This window comes from Lemur catta, chromosome 2, assembly GCF_020740605.2.
Source record: "Lemur catta isolate mLemCat1 chromosome 2, mLemCat1.pri, whole genome shotgun sequence".
Taxonomy (NCBI): domain Eukaryota; kingdom Metazoa; phylum Chordata; class Mammalia; order Primates; family Lemuridae; genus Lemur; species Lemur catta.
In genome coordinates, this window is record NC_059129.1 from 139,258,334 (window position 1) to 139,283,390 (window position 25,057).

At 47.1% G+C, this 25,057-nt stretch overlaps 1 protein-coding gene across 2 annotated transcripts in view; it reads left to right on the forward strand.

The window, feature by feature from the left end:
• The window catches only part of SNX9 (sorting nexin 9), a 112,235-nt gene extending 106,096 nt beyond the window's left edge, over window positions 1-6,139 (forward strand). For both annotated transcript variants that reach the window (XM_045544634.1, XM_045544635.1), the window contains exons 16-18: window positions 405-519; window positions 2,559-2,650; window positions 4,454-6,139. In XM_045544634.1, the coding sequence (XP_045400590.1) occupies window positions 405-519; window positions 2,559-2,650; window positions 4,454-4,501 (255 nt within the window). In that variant the 3' untranslated portion in view covers window positions 4,502-6,139. The remainder of the gene's footprint in view (window positions 1-404; window positions 520-2,558; window positions 2,651-4,453) is intronic.
• Window positions 6,140-25,057: the final 18,918 nt, after the last annotated feature.

Consider the following 25,057-nt stretch of genomic DNA (forward strand, 5'->3'; position numbering starts at 1 on the left):
TTTCATAAAAGAGACAGAGTACCCATGTGCATACTCTACCCTGTGCCAATCAAGTGACTTTCTAAACCTGCTAATGCCTGTTTTCCTATTATGTGCTACTCTTAAAATGGCAGTGGCTTCTAAATATTGCAGAGATGGTAATAGATAGTGGTTTTCTCTTCTGTTGTAGCATAAAACTGTAAATTTTAGCTTAGCTACATTTTTCAAGAATAGCAACCTTTTTGCTTCCAAGGGACTTGAAGTAAGTTAAATTTAGATGCTTTCTTCTGTTCTTATGTTGCTGGGATGTTTTCCTGTTCAGTAGCAAGTCCGTTACAGACTGTGTGAGCATTGTTATATTTTAAACTAATGACTCATCCTTTTAGCGTTGTTTTATTAATACTCTTTCATTTTATATTTTACAGGGAGCAATAGAAAAAGTGAAAGAAAGTGATAAACTAGTTGCAGCTAGCAAAATCACCCCACAGGACAAACAGAACATGGCAAAACGAGTCAGCACCATGTCTTATGCATTGCAAGGTAAGATAAAAGGGTTATGAGTAACTAGTGGAGTCCCCCCACCCATCCTGGCCCCAGCAAAGTTGATGTTTCCCTTGCTGGAGAGAAATCCAAATGTGAACGACAGTTAAATAAATAAGAGCTGATTTCAAATGCCTTCATACGCCCCTTGTTTGCAGGATCCCAGTGTTGATGAAAATCTGTAATATTTGGCCGGGTGCGGTGGCTCACGCCTGTAATCGTAGCCCTCTGGGAGGCCGAGGCAGGTGGATCGCTCGAAGTCAGGAGTTCGAGACCAGCCTGGGCGAGACCCCATCTCTACTAAAAATAGAAATAAATTATCTGGACAACTAAAAATATATATAGAAAAAATTAGCTGGGCATGGTGGCGCATGCCTGTAGTCCCAGCTACTTGGGAGGCTGAGGCAGGAGGATCGCTTAAGCCCAGGAGTTTGAGGTTGCTGTGAGCTAGGCTGACGCCACGCACTCACTCTAGCCTGGGCAACAGAGTGAGACTCTGTCTCAAAAAAAAAAAAAAGAAAATCTGTAATATTTATTTAATTTTTTACACATTTCCCTGATAAAGTTATGAATGACAGCTTGATTAAACCTGTACATTTTATTGTTTGAGAGACATTGAAGATTCCTTTTGTAACCCTTAATATCATAATGCTCTATTAAATTCCAAGTTTAGCTTTTAGCAGTCTGTGACATGAGAGCCCCGGGACCACGGAATGTAACAGGGTTTGGATGTATCACTTTAGGCATAGTTTGACTCTAGTAATAGATATTAATTTTTATAGATTTGAATGTTTTTGAGCCGATGGGAGCAGCAAGTGGGTGTTTCCTGTGTTTTGGTGGGTGGGTGGCTGGCACACGCCTGGGCAGAGAACCGGGAGAGCACACGAAATCGTGGCCCCTCATTGCATCATGGGCCTGCAAGAGTAAAACAGACTTTTAGGTTATTGGGAAATAATTTTGATGATCGTGGAAGAACTTGAAAGGCAAACAGAAGAGTCTAGGCTTGACGTGGGCATTAAGAGGCCATTAAAAGGTTTCGAGGGAGGGAAGATAAGCGATCATCCAGGGGGAAGGGTTTAATCCAGTAGATTGGAGGGCGGACGCTAGGCCGAGAGCCCAAGCAGAAGAGCGTCCCCTTTGTGGTCTGAGATGCTGAGGACCTAAAGAAGATATACCAGGGAGGAGAGAATGAAGCGTATTTGCAGGCTTGTCCAAGGAACAACCCTCGGGACTGGGAATCCGTGCAGGAGAGGCATGTGTGTGGAAGATCCAGAGCTGAAGCAACTAGTGGCAAAAATGTGGAAACCTTGCTGAAGATTTGGGTTTCGAAGGGTTTGAAATGGGGAATTTGGTTTTGAACTTGTGTCTGAGGTTATCCACATTGTAAATAAGCTTTGTACAACTTGTGGTCACTGAGTGCAAAAGTCAGAACAATTAGCTGCTGCGGTCAGCTGACCTCGCGGGCCCGGTGTGTGGGGGGCATCGGGGAGGTAATGAGGCAGATTGCAGGGGCAGGGATGGGGAACCAATGTGTTCAGCAGAGGTGAAGGATGTAATCCCCCAGCGTGAAATCCTCCTGCCTGGTGAGAGGTTGGGCTCAGGCAGCCTTGCCCCGTTGCTGAAGAGAGGCCTCGCGCCTCTGCTAGCCCCTCCCAAGAAACCTGCCGAAGTAGCTGCTGTGCAAGAGGGAGCAGGACAGGGCCCCCAGGTGCCTTGCTGGGTCCTGCAAGTCTGTTTCCTGTTTGATCCGTCCTGTTGGGGTACTGGTCCACATTGGGGTGATTCATCTGTGTTGGGCTTTAGAGTATTTAATATGCAAATCAATGAAAATCATCCGTCTACTGGAAAGTGGTATTTGCCGTTAACTATTTAGCTTGTTTTTCTAGCCTCTTTAGAAAGTGATTTGCCAAGAACTGGCACTGACTGAAGCCAACCAGATTAGGGCCGGGTGGTGATTAGTCGTAGCTGAGCAGAGAAACCAGGTGCTGTCATTTGAAGACTCGGGGGAAAACTGACTGGTGTCTGGGTTTGCGTTGCAGCTGAGATGAATCACTTCCACAGCAATCGGATCTACGACTACAACAGCGTCATTCGCCTGTACCTGGAGCAGCAAGTGCAGTTCTACGAAACGGTGAGTTGGTTCCCATCCATGCTTCGCGCGCGCTTTGGGAGGAGGATTCTGGTAAATGACTTCAACCGTATGAAGTTAAGCTGTTTGTGTTCTTTAATCCTAAGTAATAAACCAAAGGAGGTTAAAGTTAGAATAAGGTTTGTTTTTTAATCTCTTTCAATTCCATCTGCTTTTCCTTTTGAATAACATTGGGTTAAAAAGGTTTCCCTTTGAAGAAGGGGCATTGGAGCCAGTTGTGAGGCCCCAAGAAGTCCTCATTGTGTGGCGCCTTCCCCTGCCCACAGCCGCTCTGTGCCGCTGTGCACAGGAACAGTGCTGAATGGGATGAGGTCACCCTGCTGTCCCTCGGGCTCCAGCCTCAGCCGGGGAAGGAGCCTGGCACCACACAGGAAGCCAAAGCAGCCCTTGTTTTCCATGAATGGGGTTTTCACAGAGCACCAAAGGAGTCTCAACAGGAAAACAAAACAGCGAAGCCTTAAATATTTTCATTCAGATAACAATAGTGAAAACTTGAATTTCCATACCTCTACACAGTACGTCTGTTGCTTACCAGAGTGTGTAGAAACAAAGATCTAACAGCATATAGATGCAAACTCAGACATCTGAAGGTAAACTCTGTAACTTTATAGCTGGCCGTCTGTGGCCTTGTTTCTCACTCCGCTCCCCCGTCAGTGGTGCTAGCTTATGTGACTCAGGGTGATGCCAGGCCAGCCCACAGCCCTCGTCCACGCGTGTGGCATCTTGGGCTGGACACTGCCGAAAATGCCTGTCTCCAGCAGCAAATCCTTGAGGGGGGGCTGTGCTCGATGTGCTTGGTGCATAGCTGTGGGTCACATGTTGGGGACAGTTGGTTTGGGAGACTGGCTTAGAGAAAGCGTTCACCTACGCAGTGTTCACCCTGACAGGACGTGGAGCCTGTGTTCTCCACATGCGCACTTTCTCATATGTCAATGCCATCGTGTTTTTGCCTTTCATCGTGTGTTGGAATATAGCAGATTGCACTTGTCTCTGTGAGAGAATAATGCAAGGGCAACTCTAGAAATTCTGATACTATTGATTTATTAAATAATTTTCAAGTTCAAATGTGGTGTGTTTATTAATGATATTGTAATTCAAAATAAAAAACCATGCATTGCATCAGTGTCTTTGTATGAACATAAGTGGCTGATACAGCATTGCCAGGTTTCAGATCTAACATAGTTTTATGGCAAAGTCACTCTTGAATTATTAAAACTTGTGCATTTGTTCATGGAGCAAACATCTACTGAATATCTGTAATACTAAGCACTCACTCCAGATGTTTAACATCCAGGGATGAATGATACATTTGTGCCTTCCAGGCACATGTGGTCCCCTGGGGGAGGCGCAGGCACACGGCAGAATGGCCGCACCTGTCAGCTTGTGGCAGAGGCTCTGCCACCTTCCTGCCGTGCAGCAGCAGGGCAGGGTGTGGGCAGGGAGAGGTGGCCGTCAGTGGAGTCTTTGCAGCTCAGACTTGTCCAGGAGAGGCAGGGACTCTAAGTGGGCACGAACACCCGATCCAGCAGACCCATGTGAGGAGGAGCGCATAGTCTGCCGTGCTGCCATGGCTGAGGCAGGAACATGCCGTGGACACCTCGCAGGGGGATGCTGGGACGACGTGGCGTAGGGCCGTCTCTCCAGCAGCATCGTGGAGGTGGAGTTGAGCCAGATAGACCAGTTAAATTTCTGTAATGTTTAACTTGGGAGAATTGTAAATAATAGAATGCTGTGAACTCACAATGGGGGTAACGTCTCAAAATTGTTCTGTTGTTGTTTCATCAGATTGCAGAAAAGCTGAGGCAGGCCCTCAGCCGCTTCCCGGTCATGTAGAACAGGACTGAAGGTGAAGAAAACTCCGAAGTGCTTCTTTCCGACTTGGGGCAATGCAATTCAAAATGTGTTTTTTTTCCCCCATTATCAAAAAAGGGAAAAAAAAAGGAAAGAAAGAAAAACAAAAATATTTGCAAAAAACCACATTTATTTTATTAACCAGCCTAAATGCCTCAGTTATTTAGGGATGGTCTTCTTTTGTTCTTTTCCATATCCATTATTTAAGCCAATGGAAATTATCTCTATTTTTGGAAAGTGCTTAAAGTTATCAGAATTTTGAATGGAAAATTAGGGGTTTCCCCCCACTGACTGATATTTTACATAGAATTGTAATTTATAAGTCACCTACAATCTTCAACTTCTTACCTAATGTCAGATAATTAATTACTAATTGCTTTCTTAAAAATATGAAATATGGCAGAATAAAAAAATATATATGTATATTTTTATAACTCTTTTCAGTCCTCTGGGCTCCTGTCCATTTAGGGAGGTCTGCGTACCTTCACTGCCACAGTTACGGCTCCAGCGCTCACGTTTCAGGAGGGAGGAGGCAGGGGCTCCCTCGTGGTGCGGTGCGTGGCAGGGGGACCACTGCTCGGCAGATGGGCAGAGCCACCAGCCCACCCATTGCCCCGGGGGCGTTTCTGGCGCGTTGCTCTTACACTAGGACCAGTGCTCTTTGCACTTCTTCCTAATTGTGGTTAAGGCATATTTCATGCCAGAAAGAGTAAGTCAGGAAAATTGGGGGGCTTTTAAAAATTATGTGGCCTTCCTCCCAGGGAGGAGTAGCTGTGCTGATACCTGTGTGCAGGAGGGCTGTAGGGGAGGGAGCAAAGGCGACACCCTCTGGGCCCGAGACACTTCCCCTCTATATTCTTAGCTGTTCATCAGACGCAAGGAGAAGTGCTGGTGACAGGTGGCACCTACTTGACTGAGGCTAGCAGGCCCGTGTGGTGTCAGACAAGATAAAAAGCACAGTCTGGCCCCTCTGCCCCTCATGCCCCCACCCCACGGAAAGTTCAGGGACTGAGAAGGGTGACAGCCTGAATAGTGTGCAGGATCCCCGGCTTCTTACACTGAAGAGAAAGTACAGACCGATGGTCTTCCTGTGCCCCAAGCTCCAGACAGAGTTTTTCTGAGCACCAGGACTTCAGGTAAGGGCGTACAGGAAAACCGCACCTTGACACACCGTCAGCTTTAAATCCCAGCACCCAGACACACCGTCTCTCCTGCGGACGCGCGTTCGCCTTCCACAGTTGCCTTACCACACTCTCTCTTACTGCTTTCGTGTTTCTGACCTATTATATTATAGAAAACGGAAAGTCCGGGCCAGCATAAATAAAATGAAACCAAAAAATTGGTAGATGAGGAAATCAAATGAAGGTGAACACAGGAACGTCTTATTCTTCAATATCACGGGTTTTCATTAGTGTTTTACAAGTAATTTTCCCCACTTGATTTTTCTTTTATAAAATCCCATAGAACAGTGTTTATGATACAGCCATTTAATATATGTACAAATTGTAAAGAATATGTATAAATGTTTTACACAAATGTAAAAGCATGTAGAAGCCAACACATAAATAAATTGTTTAAAAAAAACTGTACAGTAAATTCTCAAAGCACTTTTTAAAAACAGTTTTTGGTGGTTTCGTTTGATTTTTTTTTTTTCTTCTTTTGGTTTATTGCTTTTTATTTCAGCTGCTGCAAATGATACAGGTAATGAACTTTTCCCCAAAACACATTTCTTCTGATATGAATTAATAATTTTAGTTTCAGCGACTTTTCGGGCCCCCCTCTTGGGACCCGTGAACCTCGTCCGGGAGCACTCAAATAAAGCCTCGTTGCTTTTTTAAAAAATTAAAAAAAAATAATAATAATTTTAGTTTCTTGAGTTGGTATTGCCAGTCCTGGGAGCACATCACCACCAGCTGCAGAGTTACAAGAACAAGTACTGATGCCCTGTGATGACCTCCCAGGTGTTCTGACCTGATTGCCATGAGGAAGGGGCCAGGAAAACGGAGACGGGGTCTAAGGAAAGGAGGTGACGTGGGATACACAGAGCAGTGGCAGCTGACTGTGAACCAGGAAAGTAAGGAGAGTTAGATAATCCACTGGAGGTTGACACTTGGAAGATTCTCCTTCAAGTGGCAAAAGTTTGATGACATAGTACGTATTTCCTTCTCTATTGGATCCAATGCACCACGTGGTTCTTATATATGTTGATGTTTCGATTTTTAATTATTTGCATCAGCCTTTAGATAGCACAGAGGAGCTATAAACAATAACATTTACAATTCTTGCCAGTGTACAAATATTAACAGTAGATAAGTATTTGGAGAGAGTTAAAGGCCTGGTGGAGGAGAAGGTCAGTCCGCTTGTCAGGCAGGCGGCACTGGTTGCCTGCCACCAGGAGCAACAGGCACACTGCAGGGTTTGCAGGTGTTGGGTCACCAAGAAAGACGCGACTCACACAGGCACTGGCGGAGCAACGCTGCCCTCAGAGAAGGACGGAGCGGGAGCAGCCTCAGTGGTGGCCGTTGGGCCCCACGGCCAGGCGGACAGTCTGCTCATGCTCCTCTGATGCAGGGCTGACAGGCTGTGTGTGACCACCTGTCCCAGCTCTGCCGGTCCACACCTTCAGTGGAGGGACTCCACAGGTGCTGCCTAAAGGGTGGGAATCCAAAATATTGCAACATTTAATGTAATGAAAGTTAAAGGTGGTTGTGTGGAACTGGTAACAGTAATGAGTGAAGGTCCTTTTTTCCCTACATGTATATATTACTCAATTTTTTCAGCTTGTTTGATTTAAAAACCCCTTTCTCTAAGAAAGTAAGAAAGAAAAATTTGAGTTACGATTTTGTGAGGACATTTGGCCGTGGGTCTCTGGACTCTGCCTGGCTTTGCTGGCTGTGTCGAGAAGCAGAGCTCTGACTGCTGCTCACCGGCCGGCTCAGGCTGTGTGCGCCAGGCAGCCTTGAGCGACGAGGTGATGCCGGCTGGGAGGAAGAGCAGGCTGGCTCGCTGCTGCTGCAACATGGTGGGTTTCCCAGGCTCAGGTCCGCTCCTGTAACTACACGCTGCTTGGGCAGGCTCTCCTGCACCTTCCACTTTCCCCCGGGGACTGGCAGGGCAAGGGGAAGGTGATATATACATGCTGACGCTCGTGCTGCCTGCTGTGCTGTGGCTCATCAAGTCCTTTGTCTCTGACCCAGGAGTCTCGTGTGCCAGCATCCATGAATCTGTGACAGACTAACTTGCTTTTAAGTACAGCAGCATCAAATCTCAGACCCAGCAGGTACTTTTGTAAGAAAAATTGTTTAAATGAAAGAATAAAATGAAGAAAGCCACCAGGAAGATACACACTTGGCTAGACTGTTAGACGGTGGTGGATGATCTTTCACACCCCATCAGCACACGGCAGAAAAGACCCAGGAGAACAAGCTCAAATTCTAGCAAAGCAGAAATGAGAACGTCGTGGATGCTGCTGACCATCCAAAGGACAACTAGCGAAGTTGTCTGAAGGCCATTAAAACTCTGGGGGAGAAGACGGCTTAGCTTCTGACTCAACAGTAAGCTCAAAGGCCATTAGGTGAGAGATCCATGCCCATATCTTAGGAAAAATTGCCAAGTCCAGTGAAGCAGTCAGTCTGTAGGATTTGTGAACTCTGACAAGAGAATGAGAGTGAGGTCATGTGTGAAGTTAAGTGCAGGAACTATGTGAGCTTTGAAAGGTGAACTCTTAAGTTTTGAAATGCTGTTTTTTAACAGTTGGGGGCTTCCCACCTGGCTCGCTCTGGGAGCTGCCTGCAGGAGGTGGGGGGGAGGCCAATGGATGGGGGGGTGAGGGAGAGTCATCAGTTCTGGAGAGAAGCCCCTTGTCGAGCTGAAAACACATTGGTCTGCCTGCAAGCTGGGGTCATGCACTGCTCTGCTGGGTACAAGACCGCCGTGAGCACGGGCACAGTGACCACCCACGCCAAGTGCCCAGGCCACAGGGAACAGGTAGCCCCATCACTTGTCTTTAAAGCAGTGGTTCTCAGCCAGGGGCCATCTTGCCCTCCAGGGGACATTTGGCCTTGTCTGGAGGCATTTACTGAGGAGTGTTACTGTCATCTAGTGGGAAGAAGCCAGAGATGTTGCTCAACATTCTACAATGCACGGCACAGCCTGCACAGTAAAGAATTATTTGCCTAAATTGTCACTAGTACCAAGGTTGAGAAACTATGCTTAAGGTAAACAGACAACTGCTATTTGCCTGGGGATCAATAGGTGTTTTCAGATGCATACAGAAGGAGCTCAATAAATGCATGTGGCTGAGGATTGAAAATGATTATTGATAAAATCTAAAAGACCAGGATAGGCTGGGCATGGTGGCTCATGCCTATAATTCCAGCACTTTGGGAAGTCGAGGCAGGAGGATCACTTCAGCCCAGGAGTTTGATACCAGCCTGGGCAACATAGTGAGATCCCGTCTCTACAGAAAACAAAAATTAGCCAGGCATGGTGGTGCGTGCCTCAGTCCTAGCAATTTAGGAGGCTGAGGCGTGAGGATCACTTGAGCCCAGGAATTTGAGGGAGCGGTGAGCTGTGGTCATGCCACTGCATTCCAGCCTGGGGGACAGAGTGAGACCCTGTCTCTAAAAATAAAAGACCAGGGTAGTGCTGGAATAGAAGGTATGGGAGAGGTGCCCAGACTAAAATTGCAGAGCTAGGACCAGGAGCCAGGACATGGCTGTTAGGGATTGAACTTCTCCAGTTCTTTAGGACTGTGGTTAAAGGTGATCTTTACTATAAGATCATTTTTCTGAATTGTTTTTTTTATTTTTTTTTTACAATGAGCTTGTATCATGATCCAAAAACCATCTAAGCTGTTGGATATAATTACCCAAATCATCTGTTCACTGAACATTCATTAGTACCAGCTATGAGCCAGGCATCGATTCCCTCCAGGTGCAAATCTCCTTCCGTGCTTATACCTAGCCTGGGATGTAGGAATCATCACAAGTTTGGGGACTTCCTACCAGTGAAGAAATACTTGGTAAGGAGATCTGAATTGTGAGTTAGGAGCCTAGGGCTCTGGTCCCACTCTGATGCCAGCATCTGTCACCTTGAACAAGTCAGCTCATCCCCAGAGTGTGAGCGTGACAACAGAGGCGTCCGGAAGCCCCTCCCTGCATCATGAGGGAAGTGCAGGGCCAAGGTTCAGGCCGGGACTCTCCTGGTACAGCCTCCCCTGGGACTGCCTCCCACGTGACCCATGTGACCACCCCCCCCATCACAGTTTAAGGGCAGGGCAGGGTGTGTCCCAAAACTTCTGTCCCCATCACTCCTCAACCCTGCAATTCGAAAGGAGGAACCAGCCCCCCCAGGTGTTACCGTGGCTGCTCCTGGCACACCGGCCTCGCAGGAAAGGCAGCTGCGGGCAGGGTGGCCGGGCAGTCCCCGCAGGCCCGTCTGTCTCGTCGACTCCCACGGCACTGGGTGCGCGAGTGAGCTGCCAGCTGTCTCTCCTGTAACCGTCGCTGCCGCTGTCTCCATAAATGGGACTTAAACCCAGTGGCGGCAGCGCCTCTGCCCTGAGCCTCCCAAGCACCCTATAAATTCCGGGTGTCGGTAAGTTTTCCTGATTCTCTTTGCCTTGCCAAAGTCTGGTCCTTCACAAAATGACAAGCGCTAGAATGATGAGGGAGTTTTGAAATCTTTCTTCTTCCCTACAGGAGGCATTTGTTAGGCTGCAGGAAAGGGAACCGGTTCTCTGCAAGATTTTAAAAAGTTCCTCCTAGCTCTTTGGCGTGCGAGTCCCTAGGCCTTCCCAGCAACACTCCCAACAGTGTGGTCTCAGAGAAGTGCCAGCCGCCAAAGAGACTGTTTGCACTTCCTATTGGAACATTAAAGCCAATGCCGTGTGATATGCTTTGGCTGGAAAATGAGCCTGAAGCATGTGGAGACCCAGGGAGGGAGGACCCAGCCTTGTTGGGACTGTCGTGGGGCCAGGGACAGGGCCTTCCCGAATCTCGGCCAGCCACCCACCTCTGTCCCTCTGCAGGGGGCTGCAAGTGCGCCCACTTCTCATGCTTTGTTTGCCCAATTTAGGTTATTTTTAAAATTGATTCTGTTCTCTGAACAGCACCCAGGGTATTTTTGGTGAGATATTAATAGCGGTTTTCCATTTTGTTTCTTAGCCATCAAATATAAATCTTGAGTGAGGAAGCTACAAGTGGTCATTCATGGAAGGTGTTCCTAGAACCGCAGGTAGGAAGTTAGCTCTGTCCAGCTTCTCTCGTTCACCAGTTCCTTCGTTATACAGATAAGGGAACAATCTCGGGCTACGTTCATTTCAATCCTTCATCTAACAAAGGTTAGTGATTACTTAATGATTCGTCTGGGCCTCAAGGAGGTGCCATGTCTTAGCTCGCGAAGCCCGCGGTCAACCAAAGGGTCGGCGAGCAGGAAGGCCCAGGTGGGACAGGCAGGCTGGAGGCAGAGGACTGGAAGGAGGCCAGTGTGTCGGGAAGATGGCACCTGCCCGTGCCCCTGCGAACAATCCCGGCCTTGCTCCTGAGTCACCAGGGTGATGAGGGTTTGCATTTGTAGTGGCTCCCTCTGGCTGGCCACAGAGAGAATGAGGACGTTATTATAGAGGACAAGTTTGGACGCTGAAACCAATTAAAGGGCGATTGCAGTGATGCGGGCCAGAGGCAGGAGTGGCGTGGCCGAGTGTGCAGGGGCAGGCCTGGAGCAAGGTGGGCAGGTTAGAGCAATGTGTCCAGGAGAGATCCGTGGGCTTGGGGACAGATGGACACAGGGCAAGAGGAAGCGCCCAGGCTCCTGGTGCCACCCACTGAGTTACAGAACACGGGAGGTGAGTGGCTCTGAGACTGAGAACACGTGGGACAGGCTTTCGGGGTGGGCACAGGACCCCCGGCTGGGGCTGATGAGTAGACAGGAACACGTGGATGTGCAGCAGCCCAGAGAGGCTGCCGCGGAGACACGCTGTTGACGGTCAGAGACGGGGACTGATGGAGGCGAGGCTGTCGTGTGATTACCTAGGGAGAGTCCGCAGGAAGAAGAGAATGGGGCCAAGGGCGGAAGGGGGTGTGTAGACAGACAATTTAATATCTTTGAAGTATTTCAGTCTTTTTCTTTACATGTACTTTTTCTACACAGTAGGAACCTTCCTGGGTGTGCAGTTTGTGTTCTCTCTTTACTTAGCATTATATCATTTGCTTTTCCCTCATTGCATTAGAACTACTTTTATAAACATAATTTTTAATGGCTGCATAATTATACCATGTATTTTCGTACGTTTGAGAACCCACATTTCAAGTTAGGTTTGTGGAGTCACAGACGATTGTGAGAGATGGGATAAGTGCAGGTGTGTGCAAAGTCTAAGGCTGCGGTCCCCAACCCCCAGGCTGCAGAGCTCTGCTGCCACCGGTCCCCATACCCTCTCACCCCACCCTACCCGATCCCCATGCCCTCTCACCCCACCCTACCCCCACCCCGGGCCGTGCAATAATTCTCTTCCATGAAACTTAGGTGGGGGGGGTGACGCTGCACAGCAGGAGGTGAGCGGCCGGCAAGCGAGCAAAGGCTTCATCTGCATTTACAGCCGCTCCCTATAGCTCGCATCACCACCTGAATCCGCCTCCCCCTGCCCCTCCCATCCATCCGTGGAAAAATTGTCTTCCATGGAAACCTGTCTCTGGTGCCAAAAAGATTGGGTACCGTTGGTCTAAGAGACATCTTGGGGACCACTAAATGGTGAGAGGGGATGGAGTCAGGAAAATTTAGTGTCACAGTCCGTTAGGACGCTATGACAAAATACCTTAGACTGGGTGGTTTGTAAACAGCAGAAACGTATTGCTCACAGCTCTGTTGTAGTGGAGGCCGGGAAGTCCCATTTCAAGGTGTGATTGGCTCCATGAGCAAACATGCAGTGACACCCCCATATGTGTTTTCTTGTGCTTTGGATTCCCAGGCCAGGAGAGTTCAGTGACCAGAACAGTATAATTCTGTTTAATCCTTTTACCTTTTGAGTTGACTCCCAGAAACGGCAGACTTCTCACAGGATAACAACACCAAGACTCACCATCCATCACCGACCTGTGACTTCTGAGTGAGACCTCCTGCACGCGTTGCTTTCAACACAACCTGCCCCAACACACAGCCACCTTCCCAAACCCTTTATAAAGTCCCCTACCCTGGTTGCTCAGAGAGACAGATTGGAGGCAGTGCTCCTGTCCCCTGGGTGCCGTCATCTGTAATAAACTCCCTTTCTTCCTTGACAGTCATTGTCTCAGTAATCAGCTTTCTGTGCAGCAAGCAGTTGGATCTAGGTCAGAATCCCCTTGCGGGTTGACAACAAAGGTGCCACAGATTCGGTGTCTGGCGAGGGCTTGCTCTCCGTTTGCTGTGTCCTCACATGGCTGAAGGGACAGAAGGGACTAGGGCACTCCCTTCAACTTCACTTCCCCAAAGGCCACACCTCTTCATACCACCACACGGGGTATCAGGTTCCAATATATGAAGCCGGGGGGACGCCAGCCTTCAGGCCGTAACTCAGGAAGGCAGGTGGCGTTTCAGCAGGGCCCTGAGACACAAGTGGCCTACACTTATCCTCCAAATTTGTGCATGTGACCACCCAGAGACCCCTGAGAGATCACCTGGGTGCCAAGGGTATTCTTCCCTGGCCCCATTTTGGAACAACAGCCTCTCCTGGATCAGTCAGTTTCCTGACAGGGTGGTGACACCTTTCTTGCCTTCTGGTCTCCTGGACCAAGGAGCCGAAAGAGACCAAGCAGCAGCCATGGCTCAAAGTAGAAGGACCCTTGTGTCTCCTGGTGGAAGCATTTCCCCTCCTGCAGTCATTTCCATTATGGACAGTAAAGTCATCACTGTTCCCTTTCTACGTAAAATATATATTTGTTCCTGAACTAGAGTCATAAAGCTGTCAATTGTTACTAGACCACTCATATTTAATATTACCATCAATATGATTGGGTTTAAATGTACATCTTGCCATTTATTTTTTTCTAACTTTGTTCCTTTTCTTCCTTTCCTGCTTTCTTTTGAATGAAGTACTTTTTACAATTTTATTTTATCTTCAATGTGACCTCTCTTCCCCCTCTTTGATGTTTGTTCTAGGGTTTACTATATACATTTAACTTAGCACAGTCTACTTTCAAATAATATTGTACCACTTTACATATAAGAACTTCCATTTTACTTCCATTTTCCCCATCTGTACTTTGTGGTATTGTTGTCGTACATTTTATTCTACATGTATTATAGACTCAAAAATACACTGTTATTATTTTTGCTTTAGACAGCCAATTATCTTTTCAAGAGTTTTTTAAATGATGGAAAAAGTCCTGCATTTACTGATGCATTTACCATTTCTAACCCTGTCATTCCCTTGTGTAGATCCAAATTTCCATCTAGCATCATTTTCATTCTGCCTGAAGAGTTTTCTGTAATATTTCTTGTAGTATAAGTTTGCTAGTTAATTGATTCTGTCAACTTTTGTTTGTCTGAAAAAGTCCTTATTTTGCCTTTAATTTTGAAAGATATCTTTATTCGGGGCAGAATTCTAGATGTATTGTTTGTTTGTTTTTTTTTCTTTCAGTATTTAAGGATGTCACTCTATTGTTTTCTAGTTTGCACAGTTTCAGATGGCAAATCTGCTATCATTCTTGCTCTTCTGTAAACAACGTGTTTTTTTCCCTTAGCTACTTCTAAGATTTTCTCTTTGTCGCTAGTTTTCAGCACTTTGATTATGATGTGCCCGAATGTACTTTTCTTCACGCCCCTTCTGCTTTGGGTTGGTTAAGATCTTTAGATCTATGAGTGTAAAGTTTTCATCAAATCTGAAAAACTTTTGGCCCTATTTCTTCAAATATTCTTTCTATCTCTCTCTTTCCCTCTCCTTTATTTCTGGGACTGCCAAGACATACATATTAAACCACTTGATATTGTCCCACAGATCACTGATGCTCTGTTAATCTGTTTTCCTCAGTGTGAGTCGCTGTGAGCAGTTACTATCGCTATGTCTTCACGCTCACTGATCTTTCTGCAGCGTCTGTGTGTTGTTAATCCCATGTTATGTATTTCTTATTCCAGAGATTGTATTTTTCATCTCTAGAAGTTCCATTTGCGTCTTTTTATATTATTAATTTTCTCATTATGTTTATGTTTTCCTCTACTTTCATGAATAGATGGAACATACTTATAATAGCTCTTTTAAAGTCCTTATCTGCTAATACTATCATGTATTTCATTTCTGTGTCTTTTCTGTTGATTGATATTTCTCTTGGTGATGGATCATATTTTCCTGTTTCCTTGCATGCCTGGTATTTTTTTTTATCAGATGTTGGGCATTATAAAATTTTACACTGTTGGGTGCCAGATTTTGTAGTATTCTTTTAAACAGCGCTGGGCTTTTTTCCTGACATGTAGTTCAGTAACTTGAAATCATTTTGATCCTATAAAGGTTTGCTTTGAAACTTTATAGAGTGGAACCAGAGCCGTCTTTTTATGTAAAACTAATGTTGTCTGATCTCACTCCTTATCTCAGCGAGACCAACGGACTCTATTTGGTTTCCCCCGCCCTGTACTGGGCCTGGAAACCACATGCAGGCAGTAATTTGGAGCCCTCATCGGGCTCACCTTATATGTTTCTCCTCTCTCAGTGATCAGAGTCCTGCAATTCCTGATGTCTGGTGTGTGAAAATATTTTCACATATGATGTCTGGTTTTCTCTTTACTTAAGGATGGCTGGAGGGGCAAACTGGCCTCTGTTGCTTCATCATAGCTGGAAGCAGAAAACCTGTCAACTATTTTTAAAATTTAAGGTGGGGGTAGTTCTCCTGTTACCAGAGAATATCTTAACACACACATTCCTCAAAATTTATTTTCATCTTCCAGCATGTTTCAGTTATCTCTATAGTAGACATTACAACTTTTATATCACTTGGTTCTCACATTCTAGACCCCCCAGTGGATCATGCTTCCCCATCTCTGTAAAGTTAGGCATCGCTACGTGATTTGCTTTGGCCAAAGAAATGTAGCCGGGAGCAATGTGCACAGTTCCACGTGGAGGCATGTCCTTCTCCAGCTCTTCTGTTCCTTCCACGGCGACAGTGGGACTAAGTGTTGACGTAACGGGGCTGCAGAGTTGAAGCATCTCAGAAGGCTGAGCCAGCACAGAGGAGAGACGGGCTTGCTGCTTGGATCTGTAGCAGAATTCACAAAAGCAAGAAAGGAACTCCTGTTCTGTTGAGCCACTGAGACTTGGCTTTGTTTGTCAGGCAGCAGGGGGAAGCCCAGCCTGCTGACTGGTACAGTCCCTCTTCTGCATTGAGCCCGAGCATGTGCTCACCCCGCCCCTAAGCAGGGGTCTAGAAAAGCGTTGGCTTAATAAAGCAGGAGTATTTGAAAGTGTGCCATCTGGAAAACTATCAATCCACCCCTGAAATGAAAAGCAGCAGAAGCAAAACAAAACAAAAATTTACAAAAGCAAATAAATCATCTTATGAGATTAGATCCTTTTGTTGATGTTTAAATCACTTCCAGATGGATCAAATCAATTGTAATTCAGAGGGGATTATTCTTCCCTGACACACATCAAACAGAGATTGGCAGATTGAGCAGCACACGTGGTAGGTGTACAGCTGCGATAGGAGAGGAGGTGACCCTTGGGGAATTGAAGTATTTCTTTGAGAAGCCACGGCTCTCAATGCTCTTTTCCATGATATTAGCTCGGCATCCCTAATGTCCTTGGAAATTTCTTTGTAGTTAAGATTTATTTTCCAACCACCTTTAGAGTTATTTTTGATAGCAGCTTCTTTCAACTTGCTTCTAAAATAGGAATTCTTAACCTGTGGCCCAGATAATCCTGGGGTGTGGGAGAGAATCGGTGACCACATGGGACTGTAGGCCGGTGATTCATGTGCATAGTTTACATTTTTTCTGGCGAAAGGATTTATGCCTTTCACCAGGTTCTTAAAGGTCTGGGTAACTGAGTAAAGGTCAATTTCCATACCCAACCAGACTTTCATATTTTATCACCTGTATCCGTTTTGTTTCTGGAATTGCTTCTTCTCTTTCCATTTTCTGACAACACACACACAGGCACTGAAGGAGTGTCGTGAAGAGGGGAGGGGCGGACAGTTTCCCCTCAGCTCTCCAAGTTTCGGGCGATTCCTCGGGTCAGCCGTCTGAGCCAGACAGGGTTGGAACCCACGCCGCCACCACGGAGGGCACCCAGAGGCTCCTGTGCACAGAAGTCTGGCAGGTGACAGCCGGTGCACCATCTGCTCTCACCCTCGCGCCCAGGGAGGGGAGGGATGGCGAGCCGCCGAGCCGGGAAAGGCAAAGTCTGCCTTGTCAATAGCGTGTTGCCTTTCAGAGCTGACGGCCCTGCCGGGCCCAGTGTGGAGCTTTGGACTTTTGCGTGAAGAGTTTCGGGAGGAATGAGAACAGTTGTGGCCGAGAGAATGAAAAGAAAGGACAGAGAACCTCAGGAAGTAGCGTGGAGATTTCTACACAGGTCTTGGCACTGAGAGGCAGAGAAAGCTTATTTGACTAAAAGCGAGCAAACCGTCGCAGACGGGAAGAGAGCGGACGGGTCACCCAGGCACTGTCGCCCGGCTGAACACGTGTGGGTGGCCTGGAAAACAGCCGCTCCGCCGACCTCAGGACGGAGCAGGCATGGGGGCCTCCCGCTCACACGTCACAGGTTTTCAATGTATAAGTTTGCTTAAACACAGAGTATACTGCCATGTCCTGGTTGAGAATCGAATCCAACAGAATGCCTTTTTTAACAAGGGGTGCTTTGGGAAGCTGTACAAGTGAGGACTGAAGACAAATGTGCGTCAGCAGACCTGGGACAGCAGCTTCCAGGTTTTTGTTTTGTTTTGTTTTTGAGACAGGGTGTCACTCTGTCACCCAGGTTGAAGTGCAGTAGCACAATCATAGCTTACTGCAGCCTCAAACTCCTGGGCTCAAGCGATCCTCCCACCTCGGCCACCACGCCTGGCTCCCTTTTTCCTTTTATTCCTGCTCACTGAACTGCGGCACATCCTCTGTGACCGTTTCTGTCACATTCTGCATGGATGCATGTTTGGTTTGTGGTTGAAACAGTCACATGGCTTGATCTGCAAAAGCGCTGTAATACCTCACTCCACTTCCTGCAGAAACCTCTCCGCGGTGCAGTGGCAAGCTGGTCTCCCGTTCCTAGAGCTGTGCTGCCAAAAACAGCAATCTGTGCATCAGTCGGCAAACGAGGAAACCTCAGCCGGCTGAATTCGTCAGCACTACGGTAGAAAACGAATTCCCTCAAGGAGATAAACTATGAAGTCAGAGAGGGACTGGAGCCAACAGAAGAAACACTGGGGGAGAAGTCAGGAGACCTAGTGTCTCCTAAGTCCTGCCAGAAATAATTCCTGATTATTCACCATGATTGCCCTGGAGAGAAAATAAATGAGATATGGAAAAAATGAAAATAGAAAGTATATTTTAATAAGAACACAATGCATTGTTGTAAGTTTGGAGAAAGAATTTATAACTAAGTTCCTAAGGCAGCATTGAGCTTTGTGCTGAAAGAACAAGACTGATTCTCAGGTACACAGCAGACACAGTTGATCATCTAACTCAAAACTGTTGGTTCCCAGCCCCTTTCTCTCTTGTCCATCTCAACTGAAGAGACTGGAAAAGTCTCCACTGTAGCTCATGGAGGCCACGTGACACAGTTCTGGCCAATGCGTCTTAAGTAGAAATTTGTTGGGGGTTTCTAGAGGAGCTTTTGCCTTTTTCTTATAAAAGGGACAAATACAGCTGGTGTGAATTCCTCTGTTTTTCTCTACCTTGAATGTTGGTATGATGCCTGGAGCTGAAGCAGCTATTTTGTGATTATGAGACAACAAGCCAACATGCTAAGATACGAAGAGAAAGAGCTTGCTTGGGTCTTTGATGACATTGCTGAGCTGTTACTCCAGCCATGGATGGCCTGTCCTGAGACTTGTTTACTTAAATCTTTGATAGTTGAGTTTTCTGTTACTTCCAGCCAAAGCATTCCAAAGTCCACCTGATGACATTGTACTTTGCACCTAATAGTACAAAGTGCTATAATGTAGGCTATATGTTTAGACTTAACCAAATTGATTTTATTCATAAGGGAATCACCATGTAGTAATTTGCAATTGCACTTTAATTTTCAAAACTGTATGGTGAAACAAAATTTAGGAGAAATATTTTTTTCTATTTTGAACATTTGTAAACATACAAATGTTCAAAGTATAGTAGAAAGTATAGTAGAATGACTCCTTTCTCCACACCCACGGATGGGGTCAGTGTCAGCCTCTGTGTGCCTCCCTCCAGGGACAGGGACCTGCTCCTGCAGTAGGCAGCCTCTTCTATAGCAGCATACCTCCGATGGCTAGAAAGGTCTTCCAGATGTTGAGCCCAAACTTGCCCCCCTGTAACTTTTTATTCCACTCTGTGGAGTGTTAATATAGGCCTTTTTATAAAACACTTCATGTTATGTTTCATTTTCTCTGTGAATCTTGCAACCCACTCAGAACAGGGGTATTTCTGGAGAAAGGTTAAGGATAGAAAGGAAACAGACCTGCCCACACCCTGAAGCGACAGCACCGTTGGGAGGCCTGTTCTTCCTCCTGCACAGGGAACGCCAGGGAGGAGGTGGCGCTGTGCTGGGCCCTTCCTCCTTCCCCGCCCGCCCGTTTGCCCAGCTCTTGTGCCTTGGTATGGGAGGTGGGGGGTGCCTTGTCAGAGGCCCTGCCAAGCTTCCTCAGTTGACAATGATGGGACAGTCATATTCCAGTCTGCACACTCGTCCTGCCTGTAGTAGGTTCTCCCTGGATGTGGAATTGAATTGAACGTTTCTCCTAAGGATAAGCAGACCTTGCTGTTGTTGGCATTTGAAGCCCCTCCCTCCCCACACACCTGCGAGGCGTGTGCTTTGGCTGGTTTTTCCAGCTGTGATGCTGGGTGGGGGCCCGAGGCCTGCTGACTGGCTGGCACACCTGTGCGGGGAGCATGGTCTTGGCCACAGAAGTAAACAAAGCTCCTCTGGTCCTCAGAGCCCACAGGCGCCCATAGTCTCTGTACCAACCCGTCTATCTGGCAGGTGTGTTGACTTTCAGTAATAAACCAGAGGGGAGGAGGGACCTGGGGACCGGGGGTGGCCCAGCTCTCTGACCTGGGGCCCTGTGGCTTGCTGAGCGCAACACCGTCTGGGTGGCACCTGCGGCTGCCAGGCTCATGCTGATGGGGATTAGCCTGTGTCTGGGACGCGCCCAGCCCCTAGGGTGGCCGTGGGGCATCCTCTGGGAGGTCACAGCCTTGAGGGTTCTGCTTGAAACTCTACCGAGACCTGTGTCCAGTTGTAAGGCCCTAAGTCAGGTCGTGTCGTGTGTGTGCGCACATGTGCACATGGGTGCCCGTAGATAGAGACAGATATCAGTGCTTCACATGCTTTATTTACAAAAAAGAACAACTCACAACGAACTTCCAAACCAACCCTCCCTATTAACAGCTCTGCAACCCCAGCCCCCCCAGCGCCAAGGCAGCGGCCCCAGACAGGCTTCCCCAGCTTCACCTGTGCACGAGGGTCTTCCTAATGCAGACGGGGAGGGGGGTGTTGGCAAAGATGCACAGCTGTTTCTGTGACCACTGACGCCAGGGATCTAGAAAGGGACTAACGTGTCCTCCTCTTGGCTGGTAACTGGCAGCTCAGTCTCATGCGAAAGCCCCTGTTTCTCCTGGGCCTTGGGCTGCCTGGGGTCACGGACACGAAATGAAACATCCTGCTTCTCCGCTAAGTGTAGCTGCCTGCACTGGGCAGCGGTGTTGGATCCTTGGGAAGGAAAGACCAAGGCACGTAAGAGCTGAGCCGCCATTTAGCCGATGTCTCCTTAAGAGCCTCAGTTTCCCACCCAGCTCCAAACCAGGTGTGCATCATTTCCTCCCACCGCAGGACTCACTGAGCACCCGGCGCTGGGTGTGCAGCCCTAAACTTTGCAGACGTGGCCTGGCTTCACAGAGCCAGCAGGACAGTGGCACGACGCGCTGCAGTGACAGCTCGTGCTTACACAGTGCCGGCTACCTGCCAGGTTCTGTCCTAGCCTTTGATAAATAATGATGTATGTCTTTGTTTAAAAGATGAGGAATTTGAGGTAATGGTTGCAGGTCGCCCAGCATGAAAGGGTAGAGCCAGGATCCAAACCCTGGCGCGGGATCCTTGCATTGAACTCCTGCAGATTCTGTCTGAGTCAAGGCAACCGGGTAAAGTGCAGATACAGGAAAGACTGCACAGAGTGGCCCTGCCTGGAAGGAAAGGAATGCAAGCACGCGGTGAGGCCAGTGTGGTCAGATCCCTCTGAAAGGGACACGTGTAGGTAGAAGAAGCAAGCTGAGAGGGCTCGGCCACTCCAAGGCGGTTTGTGGGAACGGGACAGACTGGCCCCTGGACATGGGCCTTGGCACAGCCGTGGGACCACACAAGGGCAACGTGCCTTGAATGCAGAGGGTGAGGGATAGTCAAGGGGCTGCTGGGAACAGCAGGGCTAGGCAAGCCACGAGAGGACAGCGGATACACCCAAAGTGCCATCGGAGCCGAGCATGGAGTGACACAACCCGATCTGTGTGCTGAGCGCAGATAGGGCTGGAAGCAGGAGTCCGGGTGACAGGGCGGTCGCAGGGGTCAAGGAGGAGAAATGGCCCCAGGCGAGGCTGACCCATGCTTGAGTAGAGTTAACAGCCAGTGCCCAACCCACAGCTCCAGCCTTGCTGCCGGCAAGAGGCAAAACGACAACAAACTTAGTTATGGATCTAACTGGCTTTTGTTTGAGAGCCATGAATCGGGGCAGCCTCCCTTATATGAACAAGAATGAGCCTCCCTGGGCGGTGGCAGGAAACTGGGTTTTGTACGGTGGGGACAGGAAGACGGAACAGTAGAGAAAAGCTGATGGGTTAACATCAGGTTACTGTATGTTACTTTTTGTTAGGGTGGAAACACGGGACTTCCTTATTACGCTGAGTCAGGTACCTTGGAATCTGCTGTTTTCAGGAGAAAAAAAAAACCTGGTCTATTTTGGGATCTGTTTCCTTAAAGCTCCAGTTTGATGGTGTGGCGTTTAGTGGCCGTGACTCCATGTGGGTTTGGTCTGTCTGCTGGGGGGCCTGGTGCTGTGTAACCCCCAGCCTTCGGTCAGGCGCTCGCCTCTGTGTGGACTCAGTCTCGAACCCCTGGCCTCAGTGAGAGCCTGACCAGACACAGGCCATCAGCCCTGCTCCCGGTCGCCATCATCCTGGGTCTCCAGCTCGATACAATGGGCTGAAACACTGAGTTTAAATATGTTTAAACTCATGAGTTCACGATGAAAGGAAAAAGGAAAAAAACTCATTGGTCACCATCAGAGGATATTAGACCAATTTAGTGAGTTCGCAACAACTCATTGCTTTGAACACTAGTACATAAAGAAAAAGAATCCTATTCTACCTATTTCGTTAATTTTTGTTTGTGTCACCACTGGGTAAACAAATGGCAGATGAGAATTTGCCATTTACAGAAGAATTTTAGCTGCTAACTGAAGAAGGAATGACAGAACATCACCAATTTACAAGGATTAAGGTGTCGATGATGAAGGGGCTGCTACGTCACAAAGAGAGGCTGAGACGCAGGCTTATGAGTGGAAGAACACACCCCACCCACGGAACGGTCTGCTCAAGCTTCCAGCCCCAACCACCAAGCCGCAGTGGCAGGAGAACACACCAAACACCACCATAGGGACACACTCAGCAAAATCCAGTCTGTGGGGGACCACTGGACATACACCCGTTTTTTTTTTTTAACAAGTAAATTGCAAGGGAAAAAAAATAAATAGAAAACCTACATATTAAAAGAGGTTTAAGAGATATCAGCCATTTTGTGTAAGCAATATTTGTGTTCCATTCACACAAACTGTGGGGAAAAAACTATGACATTTATGAAATAATTGGAAATGTGAACACTAATGGATAATATTAAATAATTATTATTTTAAAAATGATACCAGTCTGCAAGGTTATGCAATTTCTCTAGCAGCTTTAAGGATTCAGAGTTAAGGGAGGCTACTAACCAATTCATTGAAAGTTGCAGTTTGAATAAATGAATTAGTTAATTAGTAAGTTAAGAATATTGGAATTTTGGGGCCTTAACTATTAACTAAATATTTAAATTTTAAATATGTAAACCTAATGAACTACAGTTTGCCCTTGAACAACATGGGTTTGAATTGCACAGGTCCACTTATACATGGATTTGTTTCAATAAATATATTGGAAAATTTTTTGGAGATGTGCAACAATTTGAAAAACTTGCAGACAAACGGAGTAACTTAGAAATGTTGAAAAAATTAAGAAAAAGGTATGTCATGAATGCATAAAAGTAGATACTAATCTATTTCATCATTTACTATCAAAAAATACACACAAATCTATTATAAAAAGTTAAAATGTATCAAAACTTATGCACACTCACACACATACACACACTGCACATGGCACCATTTACAGTCCAGAGAAATGTAGACAAATGTAAAGATGCAGTATTAAATAGTAACTGCATAAAGTTAACGATAGTACATACTGTACAACTGCAATAATTTCATAGCCACCTCCTGTTGCTATTGCGGTGTTGTGAGAACTCACTTAGAAGCCGGAGACTCTCATCCTCTCCACACGAGCAGTTCATCTCTCCAGTAAATTGCCTGTCGAGGTAAAAAGTGATCTCTTGAGCTTCTCACGTGCTTGTGCAATAGCATAAACCTTGAATAACAGCATGGGACCTGCACAAAGTGGCAGGAGTGCTGCTGGAAGTGCTCTTGAGGGGCAGGGAGCAGTCCTGGCATCGCAAGAACAGGTTGACTTGCCAGCTGCGTCCCGCAGACTGGGGTCCGCAGCTGCGGGTGCCCCATTCAGGCAGGAGACTCACCTGTGAACAGACAGCTCTCACAGGGTCCACAAATGCACTACAGTCCGATCAGCATACTTCTTCTCTCATGGTTTTCTTAACAGCATTTTCTTTTCTCTAGCTTACTTGATTGTAAGAATATGGTATATAATACACTTAACATACAAAACGTGTGTTCATTGACTGTTTATATTATTGGTGAGGCTTTCCGTCAACAGTATTAGTATTGATAGTTAAATGTTGGGGGAGTCAAATGTTATCCTCATATTTTTGACTGCACAGGGGTTGGCCAGCACCCCGCCCCCGAGTTATTCAAGGATCAACTGTATTTATGTTAAAAAGTACTTTTTGAAAAATTATGAAGTTTTATTTAAAACATACTGTTAAAATCTTGGAAAGCCAGAAAGTCATTACATGTTGAGAATCAATAGATATATTATTTGCTGATGGGTCAATTTGTTTTGCCAATATATTGGTGATCGTATTTTTTTAAAACCCAAAGAGGGACATGCAGTCTGACAACAGGATCTTTTCTAATTTATGAATGTATTTAGATGAAAACTTTTATTAAGGTATAAAAATTAAATTATAATTAGTTGTACATTTAATGAATCCCTTTTAAGGGAATTATAAAGTTACACAGAACTGAAGCCAACCCAGAAAATCAGATGTATCCTCCCCCTCGAAGTCAGACCCTTCGAGAATTGTCCAGTGTGCTCACCGCATTTCAGAAGTGGGGAAACTAGGGGACGGCCCGAGAGGAACGAGTGTAATTACGGCACCAGGCGACCGGAGCACAACGAGGCTTTGCAGGAGTCACCCGAGAAGCTACGGAGGAGCGGTCACTATCCCCGTCTCCAAGGTGACTGCACGCGTTTAATAACCCGAAAATGATAACTAGATCCTCGTGTATACAGCAGGTCAAGCAAAGACCTGATGTGCCCCCCTCATCCTCCAAACTGCTCTCATAGGGTCAGCAGCGACCTCCACACGGCTAAGCACAAAGGCCAATTCCGACCACATCCTGCGTCACCCCTCTCAGCCCCGGCCACTGCTGGCCACTGGCTACTCCTTGAAACGCTCCCTTCCCTGGGACCCAGGACACGGTGGCGCTGCTGGCTGTCCTCCTCCTCAGTGGCCTGTGCAGGTGCCTCCTCTCCCTCAGGCCCGCATGTCGGGGTGGCCTCTTCCCTTGCCGGTCAGCATTTAGCCCCTCGTGAATCCGCTCTGCCCCACGGCTTTGAATCCCGTCCACACGTGGTCCAGGTGTACCCCAGTGCCAACTACCCATAACCATGCAACTGAAACCCAAGTCATCCCAATTTCCCAAAACGCGAGCTCTCATCATAAATGAAACACAACGTGAGGTGCGTGTCCTCATCAGCATGAATCAGTGACATTAAACCACACCTATAAACAAATCAGCTTAATCAGCTTAAACAACTCCTCTTGCCTTAGGAAGAATGTCACTGTATAACAGCCAATCACAAAAAAGGTTGAGACGCCGCCTCCTTTATGCATTATAAATGGTGCTGGAACCACCCTGAACGGGCTTCCTAGCACTGTCGGTTTGTGGCCTC